General features: G+C 35.5%; 1 protein-coding gene across 4 annotated transcripts in view; it reads left to right on the top strand.

Moving 5' to 3' along the window:
• Window positions 1–26,900, top strand: part of PLXDC2 (plexin domain containing 2) — a 234,880-nt gene that overhangs the window by 151,844 nt on the left and 56,136 nt on the right. For all 4 annotated transcript variants that reach the window (XM_048950495.1, XM_048950494.1, XM_048950498.1 and 1 more), the window contains 2 exons: window positions 20,138–20,260; window positions 23,075–23,193. In XM_048950495.1, the coding sequence (XP_048806452.1) occupies window positions 20,138–20,260; window positions 23,075–23,193 (242 nt within the window). The remainder of the gene's footprint in view (window positions 1–20,137; window positions 20,261–23,074; window positions 23,194–26,900) is intronic.

Here is a 26,900-nt window from a genome sequence, read left to right as displayed (position 1 = left end):
CTTTTCTCTTTTTTCTTTATACTTCTGTTCTGTACTTCTGGCTCTCTTTAACATCCAGAGAGTCTGCACAACTGGAACAGTGAAATTAGTAATATTATAATTTTTACTCATTGATCAAAAGGTCAGTTGAAAGACATGTTTTGTCCTCAGGATGTTTCTGCATGTGTAAGTATTAGGAATTCTTTTCTCTCACATTTTATTATAATGAAATGAGTCTGAGAATAGTAGAAAATTGTACAGATTGGTGGGACCTCATTCCTGGAGATGAGGAGAAAAGCCCCAGCCTGCCAAGGAAGCATTGCTCAGGTTAGCTCCAGGAAAATTGAGGTCTTTTCATAATTCCAAAAGATGATGACCTAGATGAGTCTAGTGTGTCCTTAAAAGGCTACTTGTCCTTAATATTGAGTGGACATTCTTTTTGGATGTCCTGGTTTTAGATGTGATAGAGTTGATTTTCTTCATAGGGTCTGGTATGAGGGTAAATTTTGTTTTTAAGAGAAATAGAGTGTTAATAACAAATAGATGCTTTAGTTGTTGATGAGCAGTGCTGTGCAGAGCCAAGGACGTTTCAGTTTCTCAGCTTCTCCTGCTGCCATGTTAGTGACAGTTTGGAGGCACAAGAAGCTGCAATGGGACAGAGCCAGGACAGCCGAGCTGAACCAGCCAAAGGGATATTATGTACTATATGGTTGAAAAATTGTAAGGAGCAGCCACTGCTTGGAGATTGGCTGGACTGCAGTTGGGAGGTGGTGAGCAATTGTATTGTGCATCAATTATTTTGCATATATAAATATATATATGTGTAATTATTATTTTTATCATTACTGTTATCTTCTTTCTCTCTTCCGTTTCTATTTTATCTCAACCCATGATTTCTTCTCTTTGAGTAGAACCCTCTGAGTTCTTCTCTCTGATTTTCTTCCCTATATCACTGGGAGGTGAGAGGGATCAACAAGCTATTGTGTGGTACTTAGCTACCTGACGAGTTAAATCACACCATGGGGAAAGAAGAAAAAACTAATTTGGTAGGACATCCTATGTCTAGACATAGTTTATGGGAATTCTGTACTCAGAACAGTTTTGGAATATGCTTTGATGTGGCCCCAGAAAGATTATAAATTGACATTTCTTCGATTTGAGTAAATATATGTCAGAGAAGAAATAAGGGGGAATAAAAACTTATACATCCATTTTCATACACTTATTTACATGACGTTGGATTTATGAAAGATATAAATTACTGGGTTTAGTTGATATAAAGCTATGGTAGTCAGCTTTATAAATCCATCTTTAAGAGCTTGAGACATTATGTAACTAGATGGGGATTAGGGTCATTTTACTGTATTGCTGTATGCCATAAAATGATGATAAAAATATCTGGACTTTCTTATGAAACATTATTTTCTTTCTATCCCTCTTCCTCTGATAATATTGAATTTTAGTTGTGGCTATACTTCTGCTTTCGTTCTTTTTTTTTTCCTGGAGATTTTCATTTGCATTATCCTGGAAGTCTAGTCTTTTTTGCTATCTGAAGGTAAGAGCAAAGGACAATGATCAAATCATCAGCTTTTCATATTTTGTCTGCTGTATTTAACCTGACAGGGCTATCTCAGGCTTGTATTTGTGTTCTATCCATTATTTTTTTTCACAACATATATTAGACTTCAATTTCAAACAGATGAATCAATGAATATGTTTTTTTATTTTACTTCATTCATCTCTGGTCATATCAATTCTTTGTGGTCTGTTGACTGTCTCAGAGATTCAGTTTGATTTGTCTCTTGTCTTACTGTCTCTAGTCATTTCATTGTCTTCTTGCTGTTATTTTGGCTACTGTGTATTGTTCTTATTTAAGAATGCTGCCATTCTACAGACAACTTCTGCCCGTATTTCAGTATATTCTCAAACTTTAAAAGTGTAGAAAGAGAACTTTATAGCTGAAAGGTCAATATTATCTCCTCAAAATCTGTAGATTTGTTATTGGCTTCAGCACGACTGGAATCTATCTGTGACGAAGTTTAGCCTTATCCTCCTATTGTGTCTCATCATTAACTGAGACTGAAAGCTGCTTGTTGGCAGAACAGTGCTGTTTATAATAGACTTATGGTAAACCTCACAAACAAAGACTGAACCTCTGATTGTGGACTGCACAGGCCAGCCAGGATAAATAATCATAGAATCTTTGAACTGTTCAGATTAAGGAACTTCAGAGTTCACTATATTTGGCTGCGTACTTAAAGCAGAGGGACAGTAAGTGAGCCTTGCCTAAGATATATTTATTTCTTCAATGCATTTAAATACGTGAAGTGTGGAGGTAAATTTTTAATTAAAAATCAATATCAGAGTTGCAATAAAATTTGAGATTAGATATTTTAACTTTCAAGCAATGTTAGAGAGGTAAAGCCACAGAATATGCTTAAGATAGGAACAAAAAATTCTGACTAATACAGGAAAATGAGTTTAGTATTGTGGAATAAGCATACGGTGGATTGCCTGTAGGCATCTCTGCTTCATAAATATTCACCTGTCCTTCAGGTTCAGCTGTAGTCAAAGAGCAAAAGCTCTCGTAGACTCAGTCAAGCAAGGCAGATCACAGACATGGGGGACAAGGATCCATTACAATTCTGTAGTTTTTGTTCCATTTAATTTTTGTAAGACGGCATGGACTTATTTATCAACAAATTCATCTTTATGTTGTTAGACCAATTCACTGTTTTCATCTTAATTAGTTGTTACACAGTCCTCAAATAAAATTAGAATTGAAAATAGCTACTTAAAGCTTTTTCTTAGATGTGGCAATATTCAGGTTATTTGGATCACCTTAAAAGGAACAGAATGAACTATTTCCATTTATTTCAGATATTCTGACCAATTCTTTTGACCAGTTATGCTGACCAGTCCTTACCATGGAAAGAATTAAGGCTTAACTGCTTTAGTGGTTGATTCCATGAAACCAAAATTAACTTCATGAAACAATTTTCCTTTCATCTGCTCCAGATAATCAGTGAATTAAAATCTCTGGCTTAGAACATCATTTTCTGTTACTGCTATAAGGAGATTCCAACTTAGTATATCACAGATATACTGTGATAGATATCATAGTAGTAAACCTGAAGAAGAAACAAAAGGTGCTCCTGTAATGGGCGAGTGAGTAGAGAAACTTCATGGAGATGCTGAATAAAAGAAACTCATTGTAAGAGCTTGATTGATATCTATGGATACCTTCTCAAACTTGTAAGAAAGTTGAGGAAATAAATAGCCATAAGAATAATAACTCAATGCATTATCAGTTAACTGGATGATTAAAATGAAGAAGCATTTGGATTTGACTCTAACCCATCAACAAAATGAACACAGTGTATGTATGAATTTGTAATGTGATGTGCATTTTATGAAAGAAGAGTTTCCATGGCAACACAGCAGAAAATCGATAAATGAGTTGTGGTGTGATCAGAACAGTGCCTCACCACCAGGTAAAGTTTGAAGTAGTAGGAAAGCTGCATAGTTATCAGCAAACTGCAGACCATTTGTGTAATTCAGCCAGCCACTTAATTTTATTCATGGATGACTCTAACTTCATCCTGTAAGATTGCCCTATTTTATAACTCTAGTTTCTCCAACAGTGCAATTTAAGAATGAAATTGTTCTGCCCTATGGGGCAGGCGATAGCAGTTTCAGTAGTACGACAGTAAATACAAAGAACCTTGACTAGATTAGTTTAGCAGATCTGCTAGAGCTTAATGACTTTGGTCTCCATTAAATGTTCTGTTTCCTAGTATATCAACTTGATCTCATTAAGCTACTGAGTTTAGAAAGAAAAAGTCATGAAATGCTCATTTACAGAATTATTTTTTTTTTGTGCAGAACTTCTTATTAGTTTGAATAATAATGGATACGGCAAAATACATATACTAGTCTTGCATGCATTCTCTTTTATTTAGTCATAGTAGAAATGATTTCTAATTGTAAAAGAATCTCAGAAACAGAGTGGTTCTTTACAAACTCCCTTCACATATTTTTTATATACATTGATATGATTCTCCTTTAGCCTTCTCTTCTCCAGGCTGAACATTCTCAGTTCCCTCAGCCTTTCTTCATATAAGGATTGCTCCAGTGACTTAATTATGTCAGTGACCCTTCATTGGACTCGCTCCAATAGCTCTCTGTCTTATATTAGGGAGTCCAGAGCTAAACACAGCACTCCAAATGTGTCACATCAGGAATTAGAAGAGGGGAAGGAAGAATCACCACGACCTCCATCAAACTGCTGACAGCACTATTCTAAATGCAACCCATCAAGCAACAAGCATACTTTTTTAACCTTTTTGACCACAAGGTCACACTGCTGGCTCATGTTCGACTTGATGTCCAAGAACACACAAGGGTGGTTTTCTGAAAACCTTTTCAGCTGATTAGCCTCCACTATATATCTCTGTAAAAAGAATGAAAAGAAAACATAAACTTTGAGCTTCAACTAATGCTGCTTCCCAAATCGTGTTACTTCTCATATACGTCAAATAATCATAAAATAGGCCAAGTCAATTACTCTTTGGTCATTATACCAACCGTGACCTGTGAGTTTTTACCAGGAATAAAAAACAGATGCTTTAGATCAAATTTCAGTGTAAACAGCACACTATGAATCTAACTACAGACTCTTGTTATTGAAGGAAGGGCTGCATCCAACTGCGAGAGGAGGAATCTTACAAAACTTTTCTTCCACTCTTGGTATTTTTTTGCTATCAACAAATGTATGTTCAGTTGACTTTCATCAGCTAATTTTATGAAAACTAAGCGAAAAACATCTGGAAGTAAAATATCGTAGTATACCTAGCTGTGTACTTTAATGAGTCTCATTCCATTGATTCCAAGTATAGCACATAGCACAAATAGCACATAGTCTCTGTATAGCAGTGCATGATAGCAGGATTAGAAAGACTAAAAAAAATGAAATCTGCAGAATTGAAATGCCCCAAAATTTTAAAAGAGTGACTTTTTGGTTTTCTTCAGGAAGGAAAAAAAATGCTTTTGTATTTGTAAATGTTTCTTGTTGAATTCATCTGATTTTATTTTATTTTATTTTTTTTTTTTTGAGATCGTGTTGATTATAGAGGTCTTTATCAAAAAAGTTTAGTTTAGTAATCTATTTACGTCTCAACACAATCAGACTGGATTCCGTTTAATTGCAGTTGAAAAGATATTCTTTCTGTGAGATCCTGCTACTGCAAAAGAAGTATTTACATTACTGTATATGTAGTAGAGGCTTCATTATGTGGCAGTAATGAAGTAAAAAAAGACTACAAACGAGGTAGACTGCTCAGATGGAGGGAGGATATAGGATGTCACAGTGAGTAAAGGTCCTTTTCAAACAAGCTAGAGCTCCAGGAATAAGTTGCTTAAAACTGTGTGTTCCTTAGCAATATAATAACGATAATAAAAAAAGCTTTATATAGGAAAAAGCAGTACATAGACCCAAGAGAGCTTTTGATAAGCCTTTCTATAACAGAGTAAACATTAGGTAGTGCCTGAACATAACATTATGAATTCTTAATGTCCCATCAACTCCCTTGCCTGGGAAGTCAAATGATAACCTGGCAGGAGAGTTTCTTACGCAGCTTGATAACAAATACCTTATCAACAAGCATGCAATTTTTCTTCCTATTTATCTGCTGTTTTAAAAGTCACAGCCACTGCCTGAAGTAAATCTTCATAGCAGAGCATTGTAGCAGTACAGCGCAATTTCACTTTGCTCCCGGTATAGGAATTCACTCCCATTAAGAGCAAGCCATACCTGATGAGCTAAAGGAATGTATTATCAGCAGACCTTCACTCTGAGAAATGGGGTAAGAGTAGGTTGCACCTGCTGAAGGTAGGTGATTTATCTCAGTTCAATAAGATGCTCATATCTCTGCTACCAACACCTGTAAACATGCCAATAAATAAAATGAGCAGTCCTTTGCTGAAATGCAGTGTCAAAATATGTGAAGATCTTGCCAACGGGAGACCTACCAGGGCAGGAAAATGCACAGCAATTTGATGTGCATTTGGGGTAGCAGCTAAAAGCAGCTTACAAGAGCTAGTAGACTTCTCTTGTTCTAGTTACATTCAATAATATTTTATGCAGGAGGAGAAATAAGCATTAAATATTTTTGAGCAGGAAAAGATGCAAAATCTGATGTTATTTCACTGCAAAAAAAATTAAGTACACAGGCCATGTAACACTGATAATAAATTGAAATTGAAAGAGTGACATAGGCACGGAATCCCTTGTTCTACTATTTTAGAAAAAAATCTCTCAGAAACTTAGTTAAAATTAGGTGAAGCTCAGAAATTTCTTGCAGGGTACCAGTAGTGGAAAAGATTACAATGGTAACTTGGACATCAGAAGACTACTTCATCAGGAAAGGCCCAAAATGTTGAGTACATGCAGCCTTTAGAAAGAAGAGAAGACTTCATTATAGACTAAATGCTTAAGAGGTTAGAATGAGTGTCTTAGGAAAGATCTGCTCTGACAAGAATGAGAAAGCAAAAGAATTTGGCTTGTAATGTTGTGAGAACTGACAGAAAACACAAACTTTAATGTGAGCACAAATGGATCGATAGCAGTGAAAATGTAAGATATGTGCAACTGAATAGTGAGTGCTACTCTGCATAGGACTAAGTCTTCAATGATGGTATCTTAAGTTCCTTTCGTAGTCAGCACAAAAAAGGGGAAAAATCAGGGAGTACTTTGGTAAATCATAGCACTTCTCATAATTCCCTTTCCTATTGCAATTCCATTCCAGCCCCTGCAATTCTGTGATTCTGTGATTAAGGGCTAATTTGGATTCAAATATAACATTTTCAAGTGGTAAGTGTAAAAGGGATTCCAGCATTTTCTCGGAGACTGGCAAAATTGTACCTGGGATATCTAAGAAGAAAACTTGTCAATGATTAAAGTAGATTTCATGATGAATTTTGTTGCTAACAAAGTCAGGAAACGTCTATGCATTGTGTTTCACTTTGCTAACTTGGGAGTTCAACAGTACTGTCTTAGGATATAGCAGAGTGTGAGTATTTTGTTGTGTGTTCTCTGTGCTTCAGACGCTATCAAGATAGATGCTTCTCAAGTGGATGTATCAGGTCATTTGCTGGTTTTATCTGATGTGCACTGTGTGGGAGTAGTAACATTTTGTCATTTGTACGTAAAAAAACGTGCAGCAGTTTCATTCAGGCATTTACCAACAAGAGCTTCTACTAGCTGATATTGGTACTGATATTTGTCTGTTCATGAAACTTCAATGGGGGAAGATTCCAGTAGGGAAGCAGGATTCTGGTTTTGAGGGCAAAAAGACTGTGGCATGACGTTATTATCATTACTCTTTCAAGATTGTAGACACATAGTGGGTTTGTATTCTATTGTAAGCAAAGGGTCTGGTGCCAAACATCAGTTCTGGTGCATGGAGGCAGATCCATTCTGTAATTTGGTTTTAAAGAAAGTTTCTTCAGGATGATAGAAAGGACAAAACTTTCACTTCTGAGAGTAATCAGAATTTCAGAAAAGAGTTTCAGAGAAAGTAACCAGCCACGGTGTTCTCCTACTTGGGTTAGTGCACTGCCAGAGTGGTCCTGTTTCAGCCTTTCCTTTGGGAAGCTGTGGAAGGAAAAGGAGCACCACAATACAACTCTGTACACAGTTGCACTCAAGCAATGGTATCTTCTTTAGAGCTTTTCTGATCTTCATTATAAGCATACATTATTTGCATAGAATCAATATAAGTCACATCAGTTACAGAAATTCCTTGTTCTGCTTTTTGAGGTGTTGCATTTCTGCTTAAAGTCAGAATTTGTGTGAAGACAGTAAAGGATGGTTTTATGTATTTTTATGTCTGTGATGAATTTTAAAAGCAAATAACCAATGCAGTATTGCAGTATTGCATCTCTGGCATTATAAGCCAGAGAGGGCATCCAGGGAAGATGTAAAATGTCTATATTCAGAATAGTGGGTTCCCAGGAAGTGGTCTTCTCTGGGGAATGAGGTGTGCTGAGCAGTACATTACAATTCTGATGAACCCCTTATAGCATTACAGATGTAGAATCAAAAACTTTTTGGTACGTTTGGAAGCAATGAAGCTCAGTAGGGCCAAGGCTCAATGTGGCTAACATTGTGGGAAAAAATCTCCTATCATGGTTCATTGAGTCCTTAGAATCTTGCAGAATACCAAGGTGTGGAAGAGCTACTGGTTTAACCCTCTTTTCTCCTTAATGAGTCCTTTTGCATCATCATTGTCTGAATCTCCTTCAAACTATTCACAAAATTTGCTCTATAGTTTTCCTAATATACTGGAGCTTCTTTCATGCTTTGGTTTGGTTTTTGTTTCTTGTTTTCTTGTTTTGTTTTGGTTTCTTTTTTTTCCCAGCATATAATTCTACTACCTAGAGATCTGGGGAAAAAAAAACAAAAACAAAAACAAAAACAAAAAAAAAAAAACAAAAAAAAAAAAAAAAAAAAAAAAAAAAAAAACAACAGTTTACCCACAGAATATTTGCTCACATATACAGTTTTCTGTCAAGAAGCAGAAAACTTCTGTGCTTCTGTGTCCTTAATGTTGATTTACAAATCAACATATATATATATATGTTATATATATATATAACATATATATATATATAATCCCCATGATAAGAGCCAGACTGCCTTCTCTTGGAAGCCACCATGAAGTGTCCATGTTTTTAAAGCAATTACAGTTCCAATAAATAAACAACTGAATATGACCTGCAACTGCTGTGCACAGAGACAAAGCACAGACAGAAGTGGCATTTGCATGGGTGTTTTAAGCTCTTTCCACAAGCACTGTTCATAATGATGCAAACAAACACTGACTCTACAAACCACTTGAGCATTACATCTCTACCTAAAGAGAGGCAGCCGTAGGCCCAGACAGTATTTTTTTCCTCTTGATTACATATGTCCAAACCCCTCGTCCCCCCTCCCCATCTTTTCCAGATTCAATTCCATCAAATGCAAATACAAAATAAGAGCATTTCTAAGTGTTTCTATCTATATTTATATATTACGCTCAGCTATAGTTTTCCATCTTACTGATATTACTGTAGTGTCTTGTCAGGCTGAAAACATCCAAGAGAGAATTTCTGAATGTTCTGCAATGGTTTTGAAGGAAAGCAGTCTGTGGCTTTTAAAATGAGATAGTCCAGTGAATGCTGGAGAACACAGTGCCCTGTAATACCTTTTCAACTGAGTCCTGAAACCCAAAGAGGATGGGCAACCAATTGTGTGAGCGGATTTGCAAGGAATAAATAGCACTTATGTTCAGGTATGAGAAGTTTCTTTTTTATTAAGTGCCCCAAAATGTTTATCAGGCAGGACATTTGAAATTTTTTCTTAATTTCTTGACAAAGATCTTGTCAAGAAAAAAATCTTGAAGTTATTCCTCTTCATCTGTTAAAAAATAATTGCATTTGTATCTTACCAAATGAGATTATGTACTCTGAAAAAATAAATATGATCCTCAAAGAATGAACATTTTAGAATGTATTCAATTAGCTCTTTCTATCACTTGATTTGTTTACTTGTTTCATCAATAAAGTCTGACGTATCAGTAGATGTGGCTTCAGTTTGCACATGTGATTCAACCAGTTTTATGTTCCATCTTTTTCTGCTTATTTTTTTAATATTTTGTATAGTATGCAGTAACTTAATCATCTTTATCATGAGGATAACTATACCTGTAAACGGATACATATATAGCACACTCCAATATTGTTCTGCACAGGACAAATAAATAACACTATTATAGAGTTCTTTTCCAACCTTTAAAATTCTATGAAGTAAGTGTTTTAAACTTCTTTCTGAAGAATCCCGTAGTGGCAACACCCAGTAGTGTGGGTTGTGTGGGAAAAAATCTCTTTTCAGAGATAGAGCAACATCAAGAGACAATTTTCTCAAGAATCTGCTAATTTGTTGTAGCATAGACCTTATCCTTTTTTATTTTGTTGTTGTTGTTTATTTGTTTGTTTTGATGTTGTTGGTGGTGATGGTTTGTTTTGTTTTGTTTTTTTGCTCCTGTGATGCCTTGCTAACATCAATCTGAAAGATAGAGGTAGTTCCAGGGAATTGCAGCCCTAAGCTGTTGTTTTTTTCTCATGTGTCATTGTTAGTTGTGCTGGTTTGAACCACTTTATGGTGATTTCCTGTTTGCCTCCTTGCCTGTCTTACTGTGATTTAAACCTACTCCACAGTCCTCTTTCATTATCTGCAGGTGACAAAAGTTCTGGCTTATTTTCTGATAATCTTTCTGTTGATTTGGTGGGACAGTTTATTTCACCATAGCCATTCCAATAGCAGCTTGTGAAAACAGCAGCTTTTGGATGGGAGTAAAAGTGATTAGTTCTCTGAAGCAGCTGTGGCAGTTATGGTAGCAGCCAGGAGGATGCCAAATCATATTTTTATGTACTTTCAAGGGAAATAAATAGTCTGCAATTTTTTGCGCAAGCTGAATGAAGTAAAAAAAAAATTCATAGGTTCTCCATTTTTCCTCTGCTGCCATTCATGACCTCCAACAATGAAGACAACTGTGTGCTCAGGTGGTAGCTGAAAGCGGTTTTGTTTCTACATCTGCCTGTGCATGCTTCCTGGATTCAAACCTTAAGATCTTCATTGCTTTCAAAAAAAATAGAATGTGCACGAGACTTTATTTTGCCTGCTGACGTTTCCTGGGAGGTAAGATTTTCTTCTTGAATCTTGTGGGTTTAATCCATTACTTTCTCCTTCATTATTCATCCAAAAGGAATTGGCTAAAATGCTCATGGAAAAAAATATTTCCACTTTTCTATAGCTGATATCTTATGAGAAAATCTTCCTATTCTGCAGCATACAGATATTTTCCACCACTCAATGCTGGAACTGCCTTACTGAGATTACAGCTGATGTTTGTCTGTCTAAGAATGTGTAAGACATTAAGAGTAATCTTCTAGCTGCCCTGCCACAGTTTATATCTTTTGGATGCATGAGAAGTCCTGGGGCTAAATTTACTTTCCATAATATTGAAAAGAATTAGCATATGTTCTTTGGGCAGAAACAAAATGTCTTTTTCTTGGCAAGTAAGTTTAAACATAATTATGTTGTAACCTGCACTTTGGTTTAGGAGACAGGGATCACCATTTATGTACCCTATAATTACACGGTATTTACCACAGATATCCTACTTCTGCTTGTAACTTACCATATGATTAAGTGACCAAAATTTATAATCAGTGAAGTGTATGCTGCATGATATGCATCTTCCACATAGTAGAACAGTATCATAAATAAAGAATTGGTAAAACTGGTAAATTAAGAATTGGTTTTAAAAGGGTCTGTTCCTGGGGAAAAGGGTCTAAAACCTGGGGAAAAGAGGACTGAGGAGGGATATGATTAATGCTTATAAATATTTGAAGGAAGGTGGGAGACAAATGCTTTTTGGCTTTGGTTTGGTAGAGATAGCCATGTTGACAGAAGTTGACGAAGAGGGGAGACAAATTGCTCAGGAAGATATGAGTAGTGCACCAAGTTTTGATCACTAGGGTGAAGTCATGGAAAGGGGCAGAGCTGTCTGCTACTTCGTTACAATGGCTGTGTTCAAGGGGTCCTTTCAGAGAGGGGATACAGAGTGTAGTCAGAGACCACCCTGTGATATGCCTGTGAATCATGAAACCAGGTGGGAATCAGGCACCAGGCACGCATGGGCTTGCTCTCCTGAAGCGCAAGGCATGGATAAATGTCCTCCTCTGTCTTCGTGTTCTGAGACATATCTTCACTGCTAATTAGTCCTGCCTGAGAACGTCCATACTGCCTCGCACCTCTAAATGTTGTGCCCAACATGAACAAATGTGATGGAGAAACAAGGAACTGGAGAGTACGTAGATAGGCAAGATGTTAGGAGTGGTAGTATGGGAGAATAGACACAGCAAAAAAGATTTTGAGTATTTTCAAGTTTGATACTACAAGAGTTTTATTCAAAGATGAACCTTATTATTATTATTATTTATTTAATGTTTTAAAACCTCAAAATACCACTTTTCCTAGTTCCATACAGACATTTTATTTATGACATCTGTACAGATATGAAAATATTTTATCCAACCAGTAGAGATGTATACCAGAAACAGAGTGCAAAATTAGATTTCCCAACAGCTCTATTCAAGTCTCATACCAAGATTTAGCAGTACCAAGGCTACTGCAATGACACAGCTGCTAAGATATTCAGCCTAAGCAACATAATGCTCCCACCATCCTCTTTTCTCTGGTTCCAGCCTGTCTAGCAACAGTTCTTGTCTCTGTTTGGCTGGAGTGGAGAGGCACTTGGGAGCTATCCTGTGGCAGTATCTCACTGTGTAGATACTGTATTTCATACCTCTGTCCAAGAATTTTCTCTGGGGAAGTATGCTTTTGATCAAGAAGGAACTGATACAAGGCATTAGACTTTAAGTTATCTTTAGCTTTGTTTCTCCTTAACTTGAAAGAATTCCCAGTTTGAAGTCATGAAAAACATATAAACAGATGCATCGTTAAGGGTTACTTGTAGTCCATAACGGTGTCTTACTTACAAAGGTTCATATTGCTCCCTTGTTCTTCCTAGTGACATCTAATAACCCCCTGACAATGGATGTCATGTGGCATGTCAGAAGGGAAACCTTTACTGAAAGAGTTTCATAAAACAAAAAACCCCCAAGTTCCTTTGCTCAACTGAATGTGGGATAGTCATTAGAATGGGTTATATTCCACCAGATCATGTATTTTTTGCAACAGTCATGAGTACCCGGGAAACTACAGCAAACTAATAAATACATTGCCATTTACTGGGTGACATGCATTACACATTCTCAATTTTTCCAGATAATACATTCAGTATTAACAAAGAGGGAAGAAAAATAATGGTGAGAAACTCATCTTCTGATCTAGATAAGGTAGTATAAAAGTACAGCCAAGAACATGAGGATTCTGGCTGGCTTTTCTTTTTTCTCTCAAGTACACATAAGAAATCCTTGTAGAGGTTACGCAATTAAGAAATAGTGTTTCATATTTATACCTTCTTGGGTCTAGCTTTCAGATAGCCCACTTTTCAGGCTGAAAGAAGAGGGTTAGTGCATTCGGTCTAGCCAAGGAAAAGCGAAGCCAAAAAATCCGTTTAATCTGTCTCTAATTCATTTTTCCTGGCAGGGTGTAAAAAAATATAAAATAGCATGAGACTGATACATTTTTATACACTGATATTGTAAGCCCATTAAGGTATTTAACTTTCATGGATTGTCTGAAGGATATGTAGATGCTGTTATCCTTTAATTATACTGTAATCTTAGTGCAATTACCATGATGCTAACATTCTTCCACAATATTCCACAAAAATAAATTAGCCATTTAGGAATAAATGGCATTACTTAAAGCTTACTTCAGTGAAGTATTGAAGAAATATTAATATAGTTATATAGGGCTGCTTGTGAAAATACATGACACTATCTGTTTCTAGCATTCATTATTCTGGTATATTTTAGGGGTGTAAAATTATAGCGTATTCTTGAATTTGCTTAATTGTGAAACAGCTGATGAGACATATCTGGAAAAACACAATGAAAACGTATTTTACATGCAGTTTCAGGGACTTTAAACACTGATGCAGTGTTTGTCAGGCTCACCAGTTAAATATGTGAGCAACACGATTTCTGATCCATTTTATTTCCCCCGTGCTACATCTTGCCATTTTTTCCCCTGAACATAAACGTGTCTTCTGTGTTCTTTAGTGGTGTAATTCCAGTAACAAGGACAGACAGACAGATCAAATGTTTACTGTTACTGCGTAGAAGATGAAAGAAGTTAAGACAAAAAAATAAGCAGTCAGAAACATCCAATAGGACAACAGAATCATCCTGTAACTAAAATGCATGTCAAATTTTGCAGCTATTCTCAGCAGCTACAGAACAAAGCAAGAATTGTGCTAGTTAATACAGCTTAAATACCTTCTTCCTGTTTAGGGACCTGATCTGGTTATTTTCAGTTAAATTCTATGATGTTGTTTATAATTACACTAAGGCAAATTAAGTATAAGAACGGGGTTAAACCAATGTAGTAACTAGTTCAATAATATCTTTGTACAGTGTCAGTCTAAACAAATGCCTTCTAATTTAATGAGAACATGCATTTGAAGTAGTGATGTTTTATCTCTCTGGAGAAGAGTAGCAGCAAGAGAGCTGAGGCTTTCCCTGTTATTTGAAACAATTACATTTATTTTTAATAAAAGATGAGCAGGAAGAAGTGTTAATGTGTGTGGAAGAGCCTGGTTTTTATAGTCTCATTTACATGGCACAAAATATAATTGTGTTTCTTATTTGAACAAAGGGGAGGTATTTGCAAATTGGTTGTTTTGTGTGCTGCAAGTTTGAAATTAGTTTTCTTTAATAGTTAATGATAAATATTTATTAGATACTAATTTTTAATAAAGTTTGTTTACAAAAATCTTTTAAAAGATGCAGAAACGCTGGTGAATAACAGAAGAGAATTGTCTGCTTTAAAGTGGCATTTTCCAGTAGTAGGATAATTGAATCGAGCATCAACGATGCTTTGGAAACATAAATGCATACCTTATTGAGTTATGCTGGTATTGTACACCTTATATCAATCTCGGTTGATGATTATTTTTGTAACAACACTCCTAAAATTTCCTGGCATTCAGGGGAAATCTTGGTTGTTTGGGCATACGAGGTCATATCTTTACCAGATGCTCACTGTGTTCTCCAGTGTCTTTCTACAGTGAAAATGGGGTCACAGTGAACTGGAGAACTCTGAGGAAGAATTTTTGATCCACTTTCCCACTTTGTTTCTTTGGTGCAGTAGTATCTCTGACAACTGAAGACATCAAGATGGCAAGTGAATCAGTTTTCCCTACTAAGCTGTAAGGAGCTTTTCTTTGTCTTGATAAATGATGTCCAGCTCTGCTTGACTAAAAGCCAGGCATGAAGTACTTCTTTGGCTCCAAAGCCGATTACAGAGTTCTGTTTTTTGTTTGTTTAAATAGGCCCAAGATAAATGTTTTATCTCTTCTGTCTCAGTATCTTTTCCATCGTAGATGAGGAAGTAGATGCTCAGATGAGTTAACGTCATTCTTCAAACAGTGTATAATTACTAGGCCGAGTATTAAAGTTGTGAGAATTTTGAAAACATTTGTCTATATGGTACTGTACTTGTGCTGATTCTGATTTCCATCAAAAAAGATCAGTACCCTGGGTCTAAAATGGTAAAGAGGGAGTTGAAGCACCATTACCCATGAGGTAGTTTGGGGGTCACAGGAAATATCACAGGACAGATTGCCTCAGAAACCTTTGATTATGCTGAGACCAAAGCAGAAGTGGCTAGAGAATCAGGAAGCTCCTGCCAGTTCTGCTGCAGTTTTCTCTCTTGGCTGCACAAACAGCTTTCAGAGGGATTTGGAGGAAAATGAGAAGTTGTATACGCTCACCCCATTTAAATAGGAAAATGAACTGGGAGAAATGAAAGAAATAGTTCCTCTATTCAGCAAAACATTTCACTGTGTGTATGTGTTACTACATCTCTGCTAAGCCTGTTTCGTATTTGAATATACAAACTAAAATCTAGGCTTTCCCTTGGGTGATCTGGGTTGAAGCCTACCCTCTTATGGAAACCGTTTCTGGTTCTGTTGTTTTGGAAGCTGCTCTGTTATTTGCCTTCTAGTTTATATGCTGCAAGGGCACTTGAGTAAACCCACACTGAGCTGTATGCTTGAATGCAAGCACTGCCTTCACCCAGTGATTGTTTCTCTCATGCAAAACCATTCATTGTTCATTAACTGTAAGCAGGCTGTTTCTTTTCCAGCTAAGTAACCACAGTTTATGCTATTAATAAGAGTTTTAATGTATGGTTTCACTTAACATTAGGTGCCTGATAAGAAAGTAAGTTATTTTTCAAAGCAGTCATTTCTTTCCTGTAATTCTTTTTATTATTATATTTAATATTTTGTATGCGACAGCTTTTCTTTCTATAGGAAAGAAAAAAAAAAAATCTGTTTTGAACTCCAGGTTCTTGTCTCACACTTTTATTGCTTTTTTTTTTACTACATTATTTTTCACTTATTCTTAAATTCCAAGAATCATCTTGTCAGTTCTCTAATCTGGAATTAAGCTACTTCTGAAAAAAAAAAAAAAAAAAAAAAATCTGTCTTTCGCTTCCCTGTGAGTCAATATTTTCAAGCACATTCTATGCCAAAACCAGCTTGCTGAAGATTTTCTGCCATGGTCTGGAACATGGTTGGGCTCCAGCTAATGTGGAAGGTGAACTTTTAAAACACATAGACTTCGTGGATTTTAAAACTGAAATTCATGTCTGTAATGGGAAATATGAATGCTTCTGTACAAAATGTATATGAGCCAATACATACTATCATTACAAAAATAATGGTAAGAGTTTAGTTCTTTTTTGTTTTGTTTTGTTTTTTTAATGAAGTTTGGGCCAAACTTATTTGACTTTTAGTCAATCTCTATGAAAAAAAAGGAAATACAGTTACAGTTCTATTTTTAGTGTCTGTGTCAAACTGGTGTAGAAACAAAGTAGTTAAGAGTATTCCTATTCTTGCTAAATGCTTTGGTATTTCAGGAAGAAAAAGAAATATTGTCTCATATTCTTATTTCCAGCAGAGATCATTTTGTAGAACATGCAGTTTTATAGCTTTTTTTATGAGAACAATGTGATGACTATTTCAAGGAGTAATTCCACATCGACTTATTTTATTACTGTTATTTAATACCATTATTTTTGTTATATTTTTCTAGCAGCTGCAGTCATCCTTTTTCCCCTGAAAATTTTCTTTTTGCCAGAACATCTTTTCCCTTTTTGAAAGAATGGCAGGTTGTGCAGCTGGCATCTGGCAAAGTTCAACCCACCTGGTATTATGTAAGGAGTCATAATTTTCAAGAAATGCTGAGATTCTAACATGGCATGTACTCATCACAAGTACAGAGGCATATAGTTACGTATATTCTCTGTATATCTCTGCTTTTAAGGTATGACCAGTTATTTTAGGTAATTTGTTAAAAAATCACACACAATATTATAATCTAAACTGGCTTTCGCTCTAATTCAACTAGATGCTAAAGCACCAAACCAGTTTACTGTAGCATCAGATACATAAAACCAGTCTCTGTGTTACCTAACATGCAATGCCTTAGAAGTGAGAAGATGATTATCAGTATAGATATTTCATTTTTATTTTGCCTGCATATCCCATGTTTTGTCATATCTTTATAGATGCACAATAGCAACTTCAAAAGCCTCATTGTCTGTGCTGCTTTGAGTATATATTGTTATTCTGCACAGCAGGGAAACATTATAAAAAAATGTCCTAATTGATACTGACTTTGTGTGCAACAAGGATTAGGAAAAGGAAACCACAGAAAGCTTACTGTGCATATTGTTTTAATCTTATTTTCAGATTACTTGTTTCATCAGTTGTGCCCTCAGATCGTGATGTGCATCCAGGGCTATTCCACTTAAGCCACTGAAATGACGGGCTAGTATAACCAACAGAAGTGATGGGAGAGCTCCTTTTTATCATGTTTAAACATAAGTGAAATGTTAGAGATGGTTTGCCAACCCAAAAGCTTCTACTGAAATAGCTGTGCTCTTTTAGAACAGAGTACACCAGTTTTCCAGTTTCTCAAGTTTTCCAGGAAAATTTCCTGAGCCAAGAAAGCTACTGCTGAAAATTATAAATTGCATCAGATAAAGAGGATATTTCAAAGTGAAGAGTTCTTAAATGCATTTTGAAATCAACTGAGGTCCTGCATCAAGAAAAAATGTTTTGACAGTTTAGTAGCAATATATATTTATTACATATCTATTTCCCGTAGTTTTTGTGACTGTTCTTTTGCTCATTATGAGGAGTAGGAATACATCCTCATGGATTTTTCAATTGGTTTTAGCATTAGTCCATCCTTTGTTTTTGTTAGATTTATATATTCATGCGAAACTTACAGTATTCTGAGCACTCTTTCCTGTTTGATAACATTCCAATGTTTAGGAACATATTTAGATATAGTACTTGAGAGATTTGGAAGAGAGTACTTCCAGCCTCTCGCACAAAGGAGAGATTAAGTGATTCAGGAAATTGTAGGTCTGAAAAATTTTTCCTGACTAAATTAATAACCCATGAACATTTGCCACTGTCAGAAAATTAGGTCACAAATAGTATTAGCCAATTTTCTACAGAATTCCATTCAGGAATAAGTTAGTTTTACGTTTACTGCTTTAAGTTGTAGTGACAGAGATAAAATGTCCATGCTCCACAGTGGCTACAGCCTCTGAATGTCTGGGATGATTTGAAATGACTTTGTGTTTCTTTTCAAGTTGTTCCAATGCAAGACTGGAGTTCTCATTAGAATGATCTTCATGCAAGGCCTGCCTGCTTCCCAGCTATCGTCCACCTCATGCTTTTCATTTTTGTCTAAAGTAAAGCTGTGTCCAGCAAACACTTGGAAATACACTCTTTGATTACTAATCACCTGCGCTGATTGACTTAGTTATGTGTTGTAACACAAGCAAGTCTTTTGTTTTCCTATTGTTTTCCTATTGAAAACCTGAAAGGGAAACTGTATGTAAAGATGGGAGCATTGCATAAGGGATAAATAAGTACTGAAGTATTAAGGCTAGGAGCAACACATGAATATGGCTTCAGAGTTTCTATTATCTTCAAATATTAAGGAGTGATTTCAGGGTTATAGACCTACCTAAGACTGTGTTAAAATAAAGCATACATGACCAAGGAAATAATATAAAGCACAAATATTTTATGAAATTTTATTTATTTAAAATATCTAAATAAACATGAGGAAGTGGTTCTCAAGGCAGTGATATTTTAGAAGTATGTAGCAATAAACAGGAAAAAAATGAAATGCATTTCATGGACTATGCTTTGACAGGACTGCTGGCTACCCTAAAACAATGACTAATGAAGTCTATGAATGACTTGTAAATATGTGTGAGTGTTTTTCATTTTTTAAATGTTTTTTCTCTGTGTCGATTAGCAAAAAAGAAAAGGTTTCATTCTAGGATTTAGTAGATTGGACGTTAAAATGCTGTGTCCTTTGAATACATAGGTGTGCTTTAAATGATGTAAAGGTTGCCTAGATCACCACCTTGGTAACAGAATTTTTCAAAAAGATCTTAATAGATAGAATTTAAGAATAGACACTACAGTGGAATTAAAGTTCTGAAGTCAGACTGTATTTGGCATTTAAAGATGTTAGTCCCTCTGTTTAGTTGGAGTTCATGAACCTTAATGCAAGTTTATTTGTAGAGCATAAGTTGTTCAAAATGGCAAGGTTTTTCTGCCATTTAAGTGCACAGATGACTGTTTTTCCTCAGAGGAAATACTTGAATTCCAAACTAGGTAGAGTTTTTAAGTGAGAGCTGCTGATGGAAGCAACCCAGGATGTACAATTGTCTGAAGACTGTTGTGGATTTGGGGATGAGCAGGAAAAACTAGTGAGATCTGACAACGCAGAGAATGTTCCAGAATTACATCTTGGCTTACAATCATGAAAAAAGCCTACTTGTTCCACTCCTCATTTTATTTTTTTTTTAAAGATTGTCGCTTCTGGTTGTCTGAATTTGTCTCACTCTGTTTCTCTACAAGTAGGAGAAAAGATTATCCCAAGTTCTGAAGAGGTAATAATTTACAAAAACAAATATGTAGATAAATAAATAGCAAAAAGGCAGATTGCTGGAAGGTGTGGAAAAACCTATGGAATATACATAGTGGTAAATGACTCATTTTGATAATGCCATATATCTGCCTTTTGTCCATAACTGGAATTTGCCTTCCTTGTGTTTGCTCTGTTTTTGTGTTCTTTTTCTGTATGGAAAATGTCTTCTTGAAGTAGTGGTTCAATTGTTTTTCTTGGATCTTGTTCTTCTGACAAGCAGATATCTTCCTGCAGTTTTAGATCTTATTTAATTCACTACAAAATTGGTGGTGGGATAAATTTCTCTCAGAAGACCCTTTACTGCTCTGGCAATGCCTGTTTAAACCTGCTATTCTATTAAATCTTTTCAGAAGTTACTGAAATAGTCACAATATTTTTTTCTTTATTGTAGGTTTCATATATACTGGAGAAGTTGTGCATCGAATGCTAACAGCTACACAATATATTGCACCCTTAATGGCAAATTTTGATCCCAGTGTATCAAGAAATTCAACAGTCAGATACTTTGATAATGGTATGTAGTAGTCCTTCATAAATAAATGCATCTGTGTCCCTTGATTCTTCATATTTTCCTAAATATTTTTGAAGGAAAAACTGAAGATTTTTTTCAGTATCTATTTTTTTAAACTCACAGGCTATTTAAACCATGTGGCTAGACATCCAAAAAATTTCTTTATCTATAAAATGGTTAGAGAGTCATTAGTTCTTCTTCCTAATTGGGTAGATTGCTGTCGTGTATCAAAGTACATAAACTAGCAATGTGTTTTACCAATTTTAAAAGGAAAGACCTGACTTCTATAAAAGTATAAGTTCCTGTTACTTGAAAAATTATACAGAAAATACTGTCCAGCCCCTTGTCTAAAATGGAAATAAAAAGTATTCGTAGAGTGTAATACCAAGTCTATACAGAAGAAGGGCAGGTATAAGGTTAATAAACCTGTCAAAGACTGAGTGTCCATGGAGTTCCAGGATTGGAATCCAATACGCTCATCTATACCATGTGTTCTCAGTGGTCCCGTGTAGAAAAAATTGAAAGGTTAAAAGGCAAACTGCAACGTTTGCTAACTCAAAACTCTGTAAAATATTTCAGGTGCCTTAAAAGTGTGGACATTTTTTCATGAATTCGGTTATAATTAATATTTTGAAAACATAACGTATGTGATTAAGTGACATTCAGCTGCCTTACCTCAGGACTTTAGTGGTTGAATGCAACGTCACTTATTCTTCACTCTTAATTTAAAACCTAGGGATAATATCAAAAAATCTGTTTTTTTTTAAGTGTTCCTTGATAAGTCTGTACCATCCTTTGTATGGTTGTGCACAGTGAATTAAAACAAAGATTAAGAACATGTCCAATAATACACCCTATTTACAATCAGGTGTGTACATTTTTATTCTTCAGGTCCGTGATCAATATATATCCTATCACTATCTTAACCAAGTCATAAATTTCTTACATTCTCGTCCTTAGTTGTTAAGAATTCAACAGAGTTGCATGAGAATGTATTAGTCCTTGAATATTCTAAGAAAAAAAATAACTGTTTTCATTTTTTACATCATCTGAGACCATGGCCTGAGATTTGTCATCTTTCCTGAAAGAATTAGAATATTCTGGGAAAGATACTATTGATTATCATTGTATTCCATACAAGATTTATTAGCTTCTATCACAGGGTTGAATATATTTTTGAAATTTTACATCCTTCCTCATGCATAAGTTATGATGATCTTTAGGACCAAAGGTTCTTTGGGACAAAGAATTTGCCATCTTACCCCAGATTTTTTTAAAAGTGTGAGTTGTCTCTTCAGCACCTTATAACTTATTCATCACTGTCTTATCCCTCTGGGCAAGTGTGCTAGGTTAGAACTGCATCTGTATTGGAAAAGCACAGAGTGTGGTGACCTGTCCACCATTGTGGAGGCAATTGCCTACATTCACATGCACCTACACAAGTGTCCTTGGGAATGAGGAGACAGTGTTTTGGAGGAAGCTGACCTCCGTTTTAGTTTGGTATTCTGAGATACACTTCTGGACTGGCTATAAATGTTTCTATTTTTGCTCCAATAGTTTTAACAGTCCCTCTACATTCCTTTAAAATGAAATTTAGTATATTCCAATAAGAATTAATAATTAACAGTTAATAAATTTGACTGCAATAGGAAAAATGCAGAGACGAATGCTCAAATTACTGAGCATGTGCTGTATTTATGAAATAGACATGGGCCAATGATGCAATGTACTTACTGCAGTATGCAGTAAAAATTTGCATGCTCATAGTTCAGTGACATCCTTTGACCAGATATGTTAATAAAAGTTACAACTCTGAAGATCTGTAACAAACAATATTTCAAGGATATATCAAAAATACTTGAGCTAGAAGCAAACTGAGCTACCCTGAACACTCTGCAAGAAACAAAATTAAAGTGTTGTGAATCAAAGCACATAACTCCCATTAGCACCAAAACAATAATATGTTGGGTACAGTGTATAGTCTTGGTGACAAAAAAAAGAAACATTTTTAGTAAACACAACTCTGGTGATAAGTGTCTTTCAGCCAAGCTACCTGAAAGTATCTGTAACCCTCAACATCTGTACAACATGCTCAGAGGATATGCAAGTCACTTGGGGTACATTTTTATTGCAGTAAGCGGATATTCAACAAGAGAACTCCTATGAATATTAACAAGTCTCTTACAAGTAAATCTCTGCACACCAGACTTAATATTTACTCCAGCTATGAATTGTGTTTTAAATTCAAGCTATATTTATTTATTGCCGGTTCCTAATATTTTTCAAGTTGCAGAGCCTCAGCAAGGGTTTGCACTATGCAGAAAAAAATTAACACTATTTATATTAATGCATAGTTAATGGAAGAATATGAGTTCTTCAAATAATAATTTTCACAAAACAGGTAGTGCTATTAGCACATTGCTTTTCGAAGTCTTCATGGTGTATATATGTAAACATATCATATGTAGATAGTGGAAGAAAAGCCGTGGAGGCACACCTGTGAATGTTGGATTTTGTTTCAGAGATTCTTATGCATCTCCAAACAAGTTATCTGGCCACTCTTGATTTAACAGACTTGTGTGAGTAGCTGAGGTAGTTATTTGTGGCACTGTGATGTCTGCCCTTAAGAAGATTTCATCTGCAACTTATGTTTGTAATATCTTCAGCTCTTCAGATGCTGGGCTGTGTCACTAAATAGAAAAATCACTGTTTTTTGTTTCAAGTAACTGCAGTTAAGTACTTTTCCTACAGTCAGTTAATATTTTTCTCACATTTTTTCTTCCCTTTGCCTCTCTACCCCCCCTCTGGGGTTCACAGGCACAGCACTAGTTGTCCAGTGGGACCATGTTCATCTGCAGGATAATTACAACCTGGGCAGTTTCACTTTTCAGGCCACCCTTCTCAATGATGGGCGTATCATTTTCGGCTACAAAGAAGTAAGTTGGGTCAGAAAACTTTCATTTGACTAGAAAAATCTCTTTATACTTGTCAGGAATTTTCCCCCATTTTTGATGGATGTTTTTAAGTTCAACTGTATAAGACCATTTCCACATATTGCTTTTAAGTCACCTATTATGCAGAAAATTACACTTCATTGTAAAAGTGATGTTCATGTGATGGATTTGAAAAACATCAACATGGCTCAAATGTGCTACTCCTAGATTTCAGCTGGCCCATTTTGTATGATTGTAAGTGTTGGTTGTTAGCAAAGTCTTGATTGATTTGTAGATTTTTTTCCAGCTTTGAAATATAGGGCAATATTCTCAATTTGTTCAACTAACTTAAATACTCTAGCGTCAGAGATTAGTACTGAAAGGCTACCTTTCTTTTACATTTTGAATTTCTTGTCTACTGAAGGTCTTCAAGGTCTTTATAATTCAAATAATAAATAACTAATTTGTGTCTTCTGTTCTGTGAGGCTTTCCATTTCTTTGGTGATAACTCCATTTAGATTGAAGCCATTTGGTTTATCTTCTTAGCTTCAGTATGTTGCTGTCTCGATTGGGATCTTGTGCATTTTCCAAGTCCTTTAGAATTTCTGTTGTATATTTCAATATTTCTGATGAATCTTTCTTAATATTAGACTAGTTCTGAGGCTATACCTCCAAGGCAGTGTCCTCCAAATGAGCATCAACGGGTGGATAAGTTTAAGTCTGCAAGGACAAGGAATGCTTTCTTTCATTTTCATTATTTTGATTATTTTAATATTTTAATCTCAGTCCAGTATGGAGAGTGTAAGAAATTGTGACTTTTCTTTGAATATGTAAATGCATTTTTATCCTCCACGTTAAAAATGTTACTAGTGATATGACTTATTTTACAGATTCGGGGAAATCTGGTTTCTCTTCTCTCTCTGCTGCAGACCAGTTGTGTGCTGTCAGGCTCAGTTATCATGCTTGTGTCAAAGCCATGTATCTAAATGAAGCAATACTACTCTTCCCTTCATTAGAAAGCTAGTGAGAGTCTGGGTTATTCTACTAGTAGCATTAATATCTTATGATAAATGTCTTTGCTCCTTGCTAACAGGGTTGCTGCAGAATATTCTGAGTTATTTTTGTAGATGAAAGAAACTTCTGATATGCCCACATACCTGGTTTTCCTTATCTTATAGATGTGCTGATGTCTCTGACTCTTGGTTTGTTTCTGAACATTATGTGCCATAGTATTCATCAATGTGCTTTATTAACATGTTGACTCCAGCTTCAGAAAAGCTTTGCTCTGGTTACCAGAGAGGAGCCTGAGCTTTGTCAAATGACTGTGCACCAAAGCATCTTTATCTCCTATTGTTGAAACCTTTTTAAAGGAAAAAAAGCTTTTGAAGACTACGGAAAATGTCCTTCCTTCAAGGCCCTGAGAAGTGGGGAGTTACATTACTTCAATTTGTAATTTTAAAATAAATTTGCTAAGAACTATCATCAAAGTGGTGGTGTTATGAGAAAGCTGCTATTCCTGGCTATCAGATCCTGAACCCTTTCTGTCAATGTCTAGAACTCTGCAAAATGAATTTAATATTGGTGATAGAAGCTGCTGCTCTAAAATGATAGTATCTTGTGTTCATTTTGCACAAATGAATGCAGTGATGCTGAATGCCAGGCAGAGAATATTTTATTCATTTAGGAGGATGGGAGGAAATGGGTCACTTCATTAGCAACTATGCTATATGAAGTATGGATAAACCTAGCAAGTTCTGTGGTAGCATTGGATGGGCTTCTTGCTCTCATTGTTTCTACTGAGAACTTCCTCCAGACCTTGTCTGCTTTCTAGGAGTAGGTTGTGATCATCTGTTACAGTAATCCTTAAACACAAAGAATTGGAATTTAAAATGTGGTCATTTATGGCTTTTTTCCACTGCTCAGAAATGGAACCTCTCAAATTCCCTGCACAGTACAGACTGTCACAAATTATTCTTGTCCTGAATGAAATTTCTTTAGAACTATTGCACTCATTCAAGGGCAGAGACTTTTCTAGGACAGTAGTTGCATACTTGTTTTTCTGCAAATAATTTTGTGAAATTATTACAATTACATATTTCACTGGGACTTGTGTAGTTAATTTGGAGAATAAGATCTTTAGAAGACTGCATTTGCCATGTGCCTTACTTCATTAAAACTACCTCATTCAGGAAAATGAAATAATATTTCCAATTATTGATCAGACACAAGTTGTCCAAAGACAAAAATTGAGACACTTGTAAATTAAATCTTAACTCCAGAGCTTATGCACCCAGATAGGAATTGATTTGGTTTCTAAATCCAGTGCTTTCAGAAATCTTCCATTCTGGAATAATTTCTCTTGCTGGTGTGTAATATTGTCACAGGCCCCGTTAACTCAAAAAAATTACTGATTTGAGTGCTCACTAGCATGAATGAAAGTAGAAAGGGAAGATTTCTACCATCTTTTTGGCGCCACTTCATGTTAACATCACATTTCATCAAAAATGACAGTGATCTATGGCAAACCTGTGAGGGATTCACTGCATTGTCATAGGAAGCTTTCAAGCTGAAACATCAGTGCAAGACATGTATCACACAGGTTGCCAGTGATATTATAAAGCATCCCTCAGGGACTCTGTGAGTGACAATGAGAGTTTATCCTGAAGAATCCACTTATAAAATAACTTGGATTATACATTTAATGAAAATACAAATAGGAACTAGATTTTACCTTTTATTTATGATTTATTCATACTATTTGAGATTCCCTGTTAATTTCCTTCCTGCTTCCAAATCACATTTGCTATCTCATAAAGCTGGTGTTGATAACGAAAGCAAGGTCTTGGCTAGAGTCTGCTGAGAGTCAGGGAGATCTGTCCAATTTTCTGTGTTCTGTAGTTTGCCTAGCAGGAAACAGTCTGAAATGCATGCTTGTTATCTGAGATCCATAATAGATTCTAAAAGAAATAAAAATGTGGAAAAGAAGCCGAGCCACAAAAATTGTGAAATCTGGAGACATCTGAATATCTTTCAGAAAAGTGAGTGAGTAAGTGAAGTAGCTATGCAGTCAAGTTTTCAAAATGAGAAAACTAGTTGAAATGCACGAGATTTAGTTGGGTATTTTGTCTAATTCTTAAATGCTTTGCAAAGGTGAACCTAGCCCTACTAAAAATCATAACTATTGTGTTTGCTAATCTGTTTATCTGATATTCTTCCTGTACATAAATATTGGATTCAGTTTAGCATTAATATCAGAGTGTCAGATAATATTGGCATAAGGGCTGAATTAATATCAACATAATATTAGAATGAATATCAGCATTGAATTACAGTGGGAATATCCAAGCAATTTTTATGTACTGGGTACAGTTTTTTCTGTTCCTTTTTGGAAAGAAAATATGGCAAGGTCCAAAAGCAAGTCAAATATGTATTTATTTCCCAATTTAGTTTGCTTAACAGGCACATATCTTCATTTTAAGTAACACTTTTCTTACACCATTAGTTGGTGTTCTGGCAAGTGTTTAATATGTCAGTTGCAGGAGGTGATACACCTCTGCTATATGTAAAATACTGAAGGTACTGAACAATCTATCCAATAGAAAGAAAAAAAATGAAAGAGTATTTCCTGCAAATGAATACTTTTGTATAATTTAGTAGCAAGTACTTTTTTTATATTGTCAATTTCTCAGAAGTTCAGTTTTCAGGAGCTC

Source organism: Lagopus muta, chromosome 7 (genome assembly GCF_023343835.1).
Source record: "Lagopus muta isolate bLagMut1 chromosome 7, bLagMut1 primary, whole genome shotgun sequence".
NCBI classification, from domain to species: Eukaryota; Metazoa; Chordata; class Aves; order Galliformes; family Phasianidae; genus Lagopus; species Lagopus muta.
This window is presented reverse-complemented; position numbering and strand designations above follow the sequence as displayed.